General features: G+C 34.0%; 2 protein-coding genes across 12 annotated transcripts in view; one reads left to right on the plus strand and one right to left on the minus strand.

Annotated features, from left to right (window-relative positions):
• LOC118733183 (broad-complex core protein isoforms 1/2/3/4/5-like) overlaps positions 1 to 10,589 on the minus strand; it is a gene marked incomplete at its 3' end in the record, with an annotated part of 63,411 nt that extends 52,822 nt beyond the window's left edge. Inside the window, 3 exon segments of one of the 5 annotated variants that reach the window (XM_036462470.1) lie at positions 9,382 to 9,622; positions 10,423 to 10,434; positions 10,497 to 10,589. 5 annotated transcript variants of the gene reach the window in all.
• LOC118733184 lies at positions 7,691 to 13,188 on the plus strand. 7 transcript variants are annotated; one of them, XM_036462472.1, is made up of 5 exons: positions 10,759 to 10,954; positions 11,029 to 11,542; positions 11,604 to 11,670; positions 12,734 to 12,907; positions 12,978 to 13,188. In XM_036462472.1, the coding sequence occupies exons 2-5, from the start codon at positions 11,469 to 11,471 to the stop codon at positions 13,071 to 13,073; spliced, it is 411 nt and encodes a 136-aa protein (XP_036318365.1). In that variant the 5' UTR covers positions 10,759 to 10,954; positions 11,029 to 11,468; the 3' UTR covers positions 13,074 to 13,188. The 7 variants fall into 7 exon arrangements, 1 of the variants encoding a protein (XP_036318365.1); XR_004992219.1 differs by lacking the exon at positions 11,604 to 11,670 and having other exon boundaries at positions 12,723 to 12,907; XR_004992217.1 differs by lacking the exon at positions 12,978 to 13,188 and having other exon boundaries at positions 12,723 to 12,970.
• The last annotated feature ends 553 nt before the right edge of the window (positions 13,189 to 13,741 follow it).

Consider the following 13,741-nt stretch of genomic DNA (forward strand, 5'->3'; position numbering starts at 1 on the left):
TTAAGTTTTTATTAAAACTGCTTGCTTTAGAAAGGGAGTATAAAATTATATATGTGCAATTTTTTACTAATAAGAAACACATTATGCAGTCGAATCTATTTAAGAAACATGAAATTTGTTATAATTTTGCTTTTCTTTTTTTCAGGTTGAACAGAAATTTTTAATTTTCTGAACAAAATTCTAGCGATCACCATTCACTGTGGGGTAGCAATAACTGGTCTTAACACAATTTAAGAACAATTGCAAAAAATTCAACTCGGAAATGTTGTATAGGCTGCATATCGCGTGAAAGGGGTAACTCCTTATATAGTTTTTTATGTAACTGAAAACACATGTATATATAAATGTGCAAGCTTAGATGATAAGAGCATTTTCAATTTAAGCGTTTAATATATATAGTTCCTTCATTTAGGTATGAAATCCAAATCAAGAATTGAAGTAAACCTCTGATATTCGATATTAGGTAATCATTTTATGTGAATTACACAAATTGTTTCATAGGATAACATTTTTTAAAAGATTTTCATTCATTGAGAGAGACGCACAAAATGAGTCCGGCTTTGTCAATTGACATATTTACATACCCATACGTATGTATGTAAATACGTAAGTGTGTATTGTGCAATAAAGCGTAAACTTTTACTTTCAAGTCTTCTTTATGCTTGTTTTCACCTTATCTTCGCATTTCTTTTTAACGTTGGACCTTCTTTCACTCATCACAAAGCCGACCGCTACCTGGTGGGTATGGTCTTTGTTTTCTTTTTATACATACCTAGTAAGACTTATTTTTATAAACTACATACATACACGCGTCCACGGGTTGCTGGCCATTTTTACGCTCTTCAAACTTAACACATCTACATAAGTATATGCTTATTCTTTCCTTTATCGTTTATTCTTTATCGTGGATTTTTTGGGCAATAATTTCATTGGTATGTTTGTGTATATCAAGTAAACCGTTATGTGCGCCAACTTATAACGGGTTTGCTTATAACCAGCTAAGAAATTGCTTAATGCATGTGAATCATATGATAATACATATTTTTGAAGTCAGCATGTAAAAATCACTACCCAAATCCAATCTATTTCATTTAGGTTCAAAAAAGGACTTAAATCTAGAGTTTGGTTGACGGTGGAGCTAGAAATTTGTGGGTTAAATAAAAAACCGGTGGCTGTTGTCCAACCACAACCGTAACACTTAATTACAACGCTTTTGTGCGCCAAACTCTTTAAGAGGTTTAAAAACACTACGAATATCACTTGATATTTTTATATTTATTTGGATATACATAAAGTTGGAAATTTTGTATACCTATAACGATAACATATGTAGTGAATAAGCATCTCACATAAATTTTGCGAGTTTAACCACTATATTCTTTGGTTTACTTTAAGAAATGAAAATAGTTGTCGAACAGACGAAGAGGGTAGAAAATTCAATGCTTGTAGAGAATAAATTAACACCTGCCCTAAACAGCTGTTTTTGTGCCTTTCTGCTACTGCAACCGCAAAATGAGCACACTGAGGAGGCATCTGAACATGCACATACAAACGCGAACACAAAAATATGCTGGTGTGTTATGAATTTTAGTTCGGGCTATGTCGTACAAAGTCGTGTGCAAATACAACTCGGAAAGATCGGCACAATGAATGACCGATTAGTGTGACGTCTTTTGTGGTATATTATCGGGCGGCCAGCATTACGTACACACATATATATACCTACAATTTTATGTACACAAAGCTCTAATGTGAAAAAGTTAAGTTGCCACTGATCGCACTCAGTTTTGACGTGTTGTTTATTCAGTATTGTCTTGCTAATTTATTTTGATAAAATTGAAAATAATAATTATGTATACATACTACTTTGATTATCAAACTCTTCCATTAACTATTGAGAAAAGGAAAAATATTACTCGAATTAACACAAAGTCGCGATAAGGGCATGTGATTTTACTCAACATTTATTTACATAGTTCTTGATTTCATGACAATCAAGGCTGAAGGAATTAATGTATTTATAGGAAATACCGATTAAGTATTTTATAAATCACACGTTAGATAATATTAACTAATTAGCATTCATTGGCGAAAAAAACACCTACTTTCAGCGACAAAATGCTGAAAAGAAACAAGTAAAGAAGGCGGTAAGTTCGGGTGAAGCGGAACATTAAATACCCGGCACACGCGTTAAGCCTTGACACACTAGTCTTTTCGGCGCGTCTGAAACCGGTTTTTCATATGCAAAAAGAGGAAGAGAATATTAGTTTAGCTCACCAATTTCAGACGTCGAAAAAAGCGGTATAACGAAACAGAAAAATCCCTTACCAACACAACTATAAACCGTACATTCTCTATACCAATTTTTGTTAAATCTCATTTTGAGATGCATTTAAGAAGCAGCCCTTTTCTCATATCTTAGACGTTAGTGCATATCAAATACCCGTTGATAGCGGAATTTTCCTTTATTTTCAAATGGAAAATTATTGAATTCTCAACTTTTTAGCTTAGCAAAGAAAAATATGGTTGATTTTAAAAATTAGTTACTTGCAGTTTGTTTTGAAATAGCTACATACAGTTTGCAAAGTAATTTTTTGTAAAATAAGAAGGCAAAAATTCTGTATGCAACTATTTCAAAACGAACTGTAAGCAACTAATTTTTAAAATCAACCGTATTTTTCTTTGCTAAGCTAAAAAGTTGAGAATTCAATATTTCCCCATTTGAAAAAAAAAAATGCATTTAGTGGAAAACATTTCAAGTTTTTCTCCGATTTTGGGATTTATCGCAACCAATCCCCAGAAAAATATTAAAAGATTGTTTTATTTGGTTTTTTTGCCATTTTGAATAGAGCATAACGTTACCTTAATTCACACAGGCCCCAACCAACACATTTTTATACCCGAGCGGATTTGTGCACAGGGGTATATTAACTTTGTTCACATAACGGTTGTTTGTAACAGGCAAAACGAATCGAGATAGATATAGACAAATGTATACATAAATGCTCAGAATGAATAGAGAAGTCGATTAAACCATGTCTGTCTGTCCGTCCGTCCGTGTACACGAAAACTCGAGTAAAAACTGAGATATCTCAACGAAATTTGGTATGTAGGTTTCATTTCGATCTTTCCTCGACCTCATTTGTAAAGAAATAAATATTGGACCAGCATGCTGGTAAGTTATATGCTTCGAGCCTGATGGTACAATCACTTGATCGAGCCAGAAAGCTGGTGTCGTATATTTCCCCTTTTATACAAAAAGGTTTTTGGTTGGATAGAATATTAGCTTTCTTTCCAGAGTTCATATGTATATAACGGGTGATTTTTTAAGAGCTTGATAACTTTTTTTTTAAAAAAAACGCATAAAATTTGCAAAATCTCATCGGTTCTTTATTTGAAACGTTAGATTGGTCCATGACATTTACTTTTTGAAGATAATTTCATTTAAATGTTGACCGCGGCTGCGTCTTAGGTGGTCCATTCGGAAAGTCCAATTTTGGGCAACTTTTTCGAGCATTTCGGCCGGAATAGCCCGAATTTCTTCGGAAATGTTGTCTTCCAAAGCTGGAATAGTTGCTGGCTTATTTCTGTAGACTTTAGACTTGACGTAGCCCCACAAAAAATAGTCTAAAGGCGTCAAATCGCATGATCTTGGTGGCCAACTTACCGGTCCATTTCTTGAGATGAATTGTTCTCCGAAGTTTTCCCTCAAAATGGCCATAGAATCGCGAGCTGTGTGGCATGTAGCGCCATCTTGTTGAAACCACATGTCAACCAAGTTCAGTTCTTCCATTTTTGGCAACAAAAAGTTTGTTAGCATCGAACGATAGCGATCGCCATTCACCGTAACGTTGCGTCCAACAGCATCTTTGAAAAAATACGGTCCAATGATTCCACCAGCGTACAAACCACACCAAACAGTGCATTTTTCGGGATGCATGGGCAGTTCTTGAACGGCTTCTGGTTGCTCTTCACTCCAAATGCGGCAATTTTGCTTATTTACGAAGCCATTCAACCAGAAATGAGCCTCATCGCTGAACAAAATTTGTCGATAAAAAAGCGGATTTTCTGCCAACTTTTCTAGGGCCCATTCACTGAAAATTCGACGTTGTGGCAGATCGTTCGGCTTCAGTTCTTGCACGAGCTGTATTTTATACGGTTTTACACCAAGATCTTTGCGTAAAATCTTCCATGTGGTCGAATAACACAAACCCAATTGCTGCGAACGGCGACGAATCGACATTTCACGGTCTTCAGCAACACTCTCAGAAACAGACGCAATATTCTCTTCTGTACGCACTGTACGCATTCGTGTGGTTGGTTTAATGTCCAATAAAGTAAACTGAGTGCGAAACTTGGTCACAATCGCATTAATTGTTTGCTCACTTGGTCGATTATGTAGACCATAAATCGGACGTAAAGCGCGAAACACATTTCGAACCGAACACTGATTTTGGTAATAAAATTCAATGATTTGCAAGCGTTGCTCGTTAGTAAGTCTATTCATGATGAAATTTCAAAGCATACTGAGCATCTTTCTCTTTGACACCATGTCTGAAATCCCACGTGATCTGTCAAATACTAATGCATGAAAATCCTAACCTCAAAAAAATCACCCGTTATGTAAGTAAACAATTTTAGCTACCATTTTTAGTCACAACGACTTTTTTTTTAGCTCTTTTTTAGCCCTTTTGACTCCCTAGTTTGACCAGGGCTTGAACCACTACACCACAGCAGCCGTCAATTCAATAAATTTCAATAAATGAAATGCATTCAAATTCACTAACGAAGAGCCATTTTCCCACAGACAAATTGCGAATGACTGCGAACGCATAGTCGAGCAGCTTTCTTAAATTTTAAAATATAGAGGTTTCTGAAATTTACCGTTATATGATAAGTGGTCATAATTTTAGTCAGATTTTAAACATTTTGGCCATCTTTGTTTTTTTGTGTCAAGTAAAATAATTATGCCGAATTTGGCAGAAATTGATAAAACGTTTACCGAGATACTTATATGTATGTTGTCATAAGTGGTCGGTGTTACGTTAATTTTCCAAAAATTTATAATCGTATTGGTAAGGAATTATTCCAAACATAAATTTTGAGTTAATTCGAAATTTACTGCTGTCAAAAAAGACTTCATTTCACTCAGCAAATTGGCAAAACTGTCTCACCATAGTAAAAATATTATTCACCAGCTTTCCCCATAGAACTTTGTTACCGATTAACATACGCCCTATATCTACCTCGATTCATTTATTAGAAACAACCTTTATGCGAACAAAGTTATTATACCAATCAGCGGTCAAAACCATTTGAGAGTATCAAAAAAAATCCGTAAGAGGAAGTATGTATTTATGTAAAAAACTAAAGTTTTTCAGTTTACTAGACAAACATGCTTATTTTCCCGTTAATTTGGTTTGCTTCTCTTTAGTTTCTTCTAATTACTGCTACTACATATTTATTTTTCTTGGTATGATCACCTTGCTCATATGCATACATATAGCCTAGAAATAACTTGGCTATTACTACAAACTCTAAACAGCCTAAGTCATCCAGATTCAATGTTTAAAATATTTTCTAAAAAAAAATTTAGCGGCACGTGCGTTTTGTGTCCACGTGTTTTTACTACGTACATATGTACATAAGTATGAGTATATTCACATGTTAGACAGACGTCATACTTATGCAAGTACGTATGCATGAGGATGTACATACTTGCGCAGCATTAGGGGTCTTCATCTAAAGTGAGAAAGGGATAAATTGCTTAAATTTATCAGATTATCCGCATTCTTTCTTGAATGCACCTTGGTAAATAGTTGCATAAAATTATTTATTATTTGCCTTATATCGATTGTGTTCATTTGCTGTTTATGTGTACGTAGCAAAAGCGACCACCTGGCAATCTGGCAGGGTTGAACTTTGCTGAAATTTATACATTTATCCACCAAAGTCGTTTGATAAACTGATAAACTTTGGTTAAATAGATTTCCATACAAAGTTTGACAATTATTTATCAAAATGATAAATTTATTATTTTATCAAGTTTATCAACAGCTTATCAGTTATGATGAAGACCCCTATTAGTTTTTTGCCTCTTCTGCACGTTTAGGATATTTTGAGTTGTGACTGTTTTAGATTTGGGGGTTTGTGGAGGAAAATTTTTCGCTCAAAATTAAATGCTCATATGCGCGGTAATGTGGATAATAATTTGTATATATGTACATTAGGGTGGTCCAAAATAAGTAAAGTCAGAATTTTAATGATCTCTCCCCTGTCAAAAACAGAATAAGTTTTAGTCATTTGTTGAGGAAAATTTGACGCTCAAAATTAAATACTCATAAGCGCGGAAATGTGGATTATAGATTGTATATACATATGTACATTAGAGTGGTTCAAAATAAGTAAAGTCGGAATTTTAATTCTCCCACCAACAAAATTTTCCATGTATTTTATATGGGGAAAGCAACTTTTCGTAGAAATGGTTTAGAATTCTTGAAAATCAATTATCTTCAGGAGGCTTCCAATAACAATACTCCATTGTTTATTTAAAAATTTTTTAGTACTAAAGATTTTTTATTTATCCCCCATTGCGGTTTTGGTGGACCTATAAAATATAGTTACTATGAAAAAGTGGTTAAATGATTAATTGAGTATTATTAATCCTATACCATTTCTACGAAAAATGTTTTTCTTCCCCATAAAATACATGGAAAACTTTGAGCGACCTCTAAATATTTTCTGATTTCAAAATAAAAAAAATAGGGGTATATTTTTTCGATATAGTACAATCCTAGGGGGAGAGAGCATACAAATTTCGACTTCACTTTTTCACATGCCTCTTTGGACCACCATAATGTACATACATATATGTCAAATGAAGCTTTATAATTGTATATGTATACATTGGTATGTAACTGAACGACTTAATGCACTTTTCGTATTTTGCTGAATAATTTCAATTAAACTTAATGGTTAACTTCTTGTTCGAATACATTAATTATTTATTTCTTATTCCGTCCATATATATTTTTGCAATAAATGTTCACGCCCACATATACATATAATCGGTATGTGAGCCACTTCCTTTTGTAGATAATTACATCACTAAGTTCAATGTAAAAGAGAGCAGGCTACACTATAATGGTGAATAAAGAGAGCCGATGAGATTGTGATTCAATTCAATATGAAAATGCTGCGATTTTTCTTTTATTTTCCGCTGAACTATTTTTGTTATTTACGTCTAAGCTGAATCAGGGACATAATTTTTAATCGGCTATTTTAGTTTTTTTTTTTTCTATTTTATCGCAAAGGGTCAAGTAAAGTAAAGGCACTACGCCAAAAAAGAAGGGCATTGCAAAAAGCAAAGAAAAGAAAAATTGGCATACATATTTTAGACGGTCGTAAGAATATAAATATGTATACCTACTACACATGAACGTAAAGACATAAAAATGTATGTACATATTTATGTATATACAAATATGAAGATTAATCCACTAGCTACTTTACCTATGCTCATGTAATTCAGTATACATATTTAAATCTCCCAATCGCTCGTACGCTCGTTTCTCGTCACAGACATTTTCTCTCGAAAAAAAATCCCTCTCACCAAGTCTTGCTGGCTTTCTAAACGATAAACCTGAAATAAATTCTATTGTTGTCGCGTTCGTTGTTGCCGGCACGAAACAGTTGGCTAGTACCGATCCACACTCATGGCTGCGTTTCTATTTGAACGATGAGTTCAGTCGTCTGCGGCGTGTGTACACGCTGCGAACAGAGCGCCAAATTCGTTGGAGGGGATATATTGCGCTTATTGGTGGCACTAAAACGGTGTGGTTGACGTAAAAATGCTACCTCTCCTTCCACCGTTAGCAACAACTGTAGCCTCACGTCGCTTTGATTACGAATGTGTGCGAATGTTCTTTCTGTTATTCGTTCAAGATTTTTTTGTCATACAACTTGAACTCGGTATTTTTGGTGTGTATATTTACATAGCGCATACACCATACTGATTGTATGCAGCACATGAGAATGAAGCAAGAAGGCATTGCAATTGCGAACTAAGGAACTTGACTTATGTATGCAGTTAAATTTAGAAAAAATCGGGAGGGTAGGTATGTACTTATGTATATACGCTGACGATGCCAATCAGTGACATTACAAGAGGTTTGAAGCTCAAAATACAATATAGCTTTTTTAAATATACAAAATCTATGCTAACAAGCTGGATGCGTGCTTATAAGATTTGAAAAGAATGTATGGGTGTTTTATACATGGTTCATTAAATTTATTAGGAATTACGTCACAAGTGAATAGAGACGTCTGTTTCAAGCATAACATTACTTCTTGTCAATTGACTAATGGCGTTTCTTTTCTACCGAAAAAATGTCGCATTCTCAGTGCCCTCTTCGCACAAATACTAAGGAAAGGGCAATTAAAAGGCTACATTTTTTGTAGAAAATAAAACGCCATAAGTCTGTAGAGGATTCCCTTAAATATCTCAATATCGTTTTCTATTATTCAGTCATACATATAAATGTATGACGAAATCGATGGTCAAACCTAGACCACGAACTCCTCTCGTTTTTGTAGTAAAAAATTTATCGGCGTACTAATTTTTCCCTCAATAAACATGCATATATATATATATATATATATATATGTGTATATAGGACTCTCTTGCATTCAAGCTCATTTTCTCAAAAGTATGCACGCTAATAAACAGTTAGCGAAAGCGACAAAGCAACAACTCATCCGACAAGCCACAAACTACTCGCGCAGGGAGAGCAACTAGAGATAGCAGGTACAACGGCGAGTCAGTAAAAATTGAAAATAATATATGTATGCAAATTGCTCTTTGGTCAATCATACTTCGACTCCAGTGGACAGAAAGCGACAGAAATAACGATTTCATTTTCATTCCGTCTGTGAATGAGACTCATTCGTCCGAAACGACGAGAAGCAAAACAATTTCTTCCTTTTTTGTGCATTTTCAATTACGCTTATTTGCGTATTATTTTCTCTAAATATCATGATGATAAAAACTTTTGTCCCATTTCCGCTCTTTCAAAGCAAATTCAGCCTTAGCGAAAATATTAAATAAAAGAATGCATATTACATTTATTTTTCTGCTTTTTTTTGCTGTAAGAAGCAAAATGCAACGAAAAATTTTATTCATCAAATTTTCCGATTATCTGCAATGAATCATCGAGCAATCAACTTATGCACTAGATTATACAAAGGCAATAAATAATTAAACTCAAAACTACATACATATACGTTTTTAATTTACATGTATATGTATGTATATAACAATTTACGAAAAGATATTTATTTGGATTCAAAATATTTGATTAAAGAAAATGAGAATCACTTCACCTCTTTTTATTTCATTTATTTAACCAAATTATGATAAAGTTGTATGGATTTTCTTGGTCATCGTTTTCAGCTTTCCCCGTAGTAGTTGCCGCAGCTATTGTTCATTGAAACGATGGGTGTGGGGTTTATTGATGCTTTCGAGTGCCAGACTACGACGATAAACACAGTTTTGCAACTTTTTGTGTTTTCAATTTTCCAAAATCTTAGAAAATTCGTTACAAATACATAAATTATCACCACTCTAAACGATAAAAAATAACAGTAATTTGGAAAAAAAATAGCGATTTATATACGCGAAAATCATATATTATTTAACCCGACGTCGCTATGTCAGCGTCAACAACGAGCGTGGTGCTTCTTCTTTTACAAATATTAGTTTTCAGCACATTAACTCATACACGCGCACATTAAATTTTCTCTCGCGCGCGCACTATTAATTCCATTCCAGAGAGTAGTCTAACTCTCCGGAACGCAACTGCTGCGGTCTCGTTTGCAGCGCCGCATTATTGAATCTTTTGATTCTGATGTATTGTGGTGGCTTTTGCACACCTTTGTGGCGGTTAACGCTTTGCACTGAGTGCAGTTCGTGCCGCGCCGCGTCTCGCAGAGCGAACAATTCGAACGCGACTTGAGGAACAGTTGATTTTTGGCTCAGCGACGAGCACGAGAAACCGTCGTCGTTTCACTGCGTAGACCTTCCGTCTTACGAGTAGAAAATTTTCTTGCCTTCACCGTCTTCCGTGAATTTTCTTTAATTTTTTGTAACGTGCTGTGCCTATATTGTTTTCATAAGAACCAAGTTCGATTTTGCTCAGAACTTAAAAATACACTATTTTAACATTTGGTGCGATATTGCGGAAAATGGCTTTGTGTTTAATTATTGATATGCAATAAAATGTTGAAAAAAAAACTGTGGAACTAAATCTCACTTTGATTAGTCATATAAGTATACATATATGTATATTCATATATTTTATACGTAATTTAGGAAAAAATGGTTCAACTGCCCTATTTTTTCGCAGTTTGGTGTAGTGTGCTTACTTTGGTGAAAATCTGAAAATCGTATTCTCGTTGGAAACGCATAAAAATTATAAATGAAAGCGAAAAGTATTTACATAAAAGTATATTTGTAACTCCGATTAAGCATTTGCTGTGTTGTTCTTGTTGTTGTAATATCGGCTGGCGTTTTAGAATGAACGTGCTTTTAACACTTTCTTTTTTTATTAGAACTAGAGTTTTTTGTTCAATTAATTAAAATATATTGTTAAATTTTAATTAGAGCGATGAGCGAGCGAGCGCACGTACGACACACAACGAGCAACGAACGACGAACGACACAGCCATCGCCGGAGTGTTGTGGCCATTTTGTACTATGCTACAACTCAGCTAACCAGGCAGGCGATTCATATTCGTTCTGTCGTTCGTTTCGATTCTGTCGCGTAGCGTAGCCGAAAAATGGAGCGGTCGTCTGCTGCTAGCTGTCACTATTGACATCCAACTACAATGGCAACACTGAAAGTGATTAAACGGCAGAACTTGTATGTACGCTATTAAAAGCAAATCTATTCGATTGGTAGGGATAAAAGCAGATATTGAAATTAGCTAATTTTTGTGGTAAAAGAAACATGATATTTTTATCTATTATAGTAAAATAGTAATGCCAACTATTGTCGTTTGAGGAAAAACTACGTGGACTGAACTTTGCGTCTATCAATTGTAACGTTTTGCCTTGGCAACACTTACTGAAGTTTTCATGTAGTAAAACGCAACTCTGCTATTTTTGACTTAATGCGGATGTTGACAGCCGATTAATGACTTTTGGCAAAACAGCTGAGAGGAACAGCCGCCAGAAACGAAAAGAAAATCATTAGGAAATGTGATTTTAATTACATCACGTGCTATACAGCATTTTTCCTTAAAATGTATGGATCTTACCATGATTTATTAGGGGTTAATATATGTTGATGTTAAAAGCACTAATGAATTTTCTGCCATTCTGATCTTGTAAAAGGGCACTTCATTGCCCTTATTGTATTAATAAAATATATACTGAGGAATACATATGACATGTGCGCTTTTGTATATGTATGTATACAAATGCACAACGATTCACATCCGAACTCAACGTAATGGTAGACAAATTTCTCGGAAACAGGATAAGGTAAAATCATTAGTCATTGATTGTAAGAGCTACTATCGTAATTAAATTGAAATATCCATAGGCTTAAAAAATCAGTTAAACTGTTCACAGTCCATGCAAAAGTAGAATATGACGAGTGTCAAAGCAAGGTAATTTTTTTGCATCGAATTTCAAACAAATTTTATTTATTGATTAAAAACTTGAATTCAAAGATAAAATAACGAGGAAATGAAAAATTGAAATGAAGTAAAATTAAAACAAATGGTGAAGAAAGAATTTTTTGTTTTTATTTATACAAAGATGCATATTATATTTTTATGGCAAACTATCTCACAAATAGCCGCTCACAGTTTTGCTTTTGCACACGTGAGGTCATAATGTATAAGGTTGGAAAGTATGTGTTGCCAAATTTATTTTGATTTATTGAAAAATCTTTCGATTTTAAAAATTCTCTTCAATTGAAGTGATATGTATCAAGCGGATTTCCATTCAAATTCATGTTTTTTCAACATCTGGTAAACGAAATAAATAAAATCAGCCTTATCATGAGTTTCATTTTCCCCGAACCGGTTCACTTTTCACTCTCGGTTTCCATGGTTTTACTATGGGCGGATGACAAATTTTCGGGTGAATTTTTTTTCGGGCATCCATTTGATTGTACACATTTTTGCATATTTAAAATAAATTGAATATTTTCGCATGCTTTCAGTAAAAGGAACATTTATGCATACATTACAGTGATTGGGTTGATTAAAAATAAACAATCGCTGGCGGCATGGCTCATTTTCTTCCATATAAAAAAACCGAGCATGGGTTTAAAGGAAAATAGGGCGAAACACCTGCAACAAAAAAGTCTCAAAAGTCAACGCGAATCTTGCGTCAATTAAAGCTTGCACTTTATTATACTGAAATTTAATGGGCTTCAAAGCTGCATCCGTGTAAAGTTTCAGAAAACTGAATAAGAAATTCAAGTATTACTGTCAATTTTTTAAAGTTTGGTTCATTTAATATACATATTTATGTATTTTATTGTTATTGTTGTTCCTGCTTTCAATAACTAAAAAAAAACTATAGCTGCATATTTTCAGTTTTAGATTATTGCATGGAAATCCACTTCCTAATCATAAAACTCGCACCAAACAAAAACTTACGAACCTTATTAAAAAAAACCTTTAATGCACACCCTACTTTGATTATTCAGAAAAATTACAGATCCTGCGACGACGAGAAGACGAGCATCCGGCCGACGTTGGTTTTGTAATGGATATACATATCTTGCACCAAGAAGGGAATACTCCTAATGATTGTAGTGCTTCTATCGGTTACGCTGCAGTTATTATGAAGACATCTGGATTTAGTCTCCCTACTCAATTAAGTTTTATATTTGTATGTATTCACTTTATTGTATGTGGTTATAAACGTAAGTGATTTTAATAAAGCGGATTTTATTTTTCAGTTAAAGCTACGTAAATTTATTTGGAATTTAAGGAGAAATTTTCACTTAAATAAGAGTTTGAAGCTGTGTTATTTACTTGGCAGTTGCTGTTCATAAAACTTTCCTTGTGCTATGATAGCTGGCTAAAGAGGCAATAATAAATGTGCATATCGAGCCCTAATCGCCAAAATAACGTAAGCGACATTTTTTTCAAAATTTTCTTTTTGATGCAGAAATGTATCTCGATGCTCTAGTAATATTTCTGCATCAAAAACAAAATTTTGAAAAATATGTCGCTTGCGTTATTTTGGCGGTTAGGGCTCGATATAATTAACACCAGACACATATTTTCCCACTTTTGTTCCCTTTGTGTAATTGAATGAACGCAAATTTAATTTTAAAACTTGATAAAAGTGTCCTTGAAAAAAAAAAACGATTCTCAATTTAGAAATTTTAACATTTTTTTTTTGTTGTTAAATACCCACAATTTTTTTGAGATTTTTTAATATTGTTGTAGCTGTTGTCATGGTGGAGTGTTGTAATGAGCCAAAAGAAGGATATATGACACTATCCTATTTGAAAATTTGTATAAGATAGCCGAATGCCAAGAAAATAGAGGAAATAAAGCCAGAAAGCTGTTTTATTATTTCACCTATTTATAATTTCACCATGGCTGTTGTTGCACGCCTGCACTAGCCTTCGATTTCTTTACTTTGTTAAGCAAGAGTCGGTATAAACCTGTTGTTTATGTGTAAAAACAAAAAGCTGAGGTTAGATGGCGACCA

The sequence above is a fragment of the Rhagoletis pomonella genome, unplaced genomic scaffold, assembly GCF_013731165.1.
Source record: "Rhagoletis pomonella isolate Grant_MI unplaced genomic scaffold, Rhpom_1.0 Rhpom_scaffold_00002, whole genome shotgun sequence".
NCBI classification, from domain to species: Eukaryota; Metazoa; Arthropoda; class Insecta; order Diptera; family Tephritidae; genus Rhagoletis; species Rhagoletis pomonella.

What these genes read in the sequence shown, in the direction of transcription:
- LOC118733184 (XM_036462472.1), top strand. Translation starts at nt 11,469, where the DNA reads ATGTATACAAATGCACAACGATTCACATCCGAACTCAACGTAATGGTA. An exon ending in TTTCTCGGAAACAGGATAAG is followed by an intron (nt 11,543 to 11,603) that starts GTAAAATCATTA and finishes AAATATCCATAG; the next exon opens with GCTTAAAAAATCAGTTAAAC. An exon ending in ATGACGAGTGTCAAAGCAAG is followed by an intron (nt 11,671 to 12,733) that starts GTAATTTTTTTG and finishes GAAAAATTACAG; the next exon opens with ATCCTGCGACGACGAGAAGA.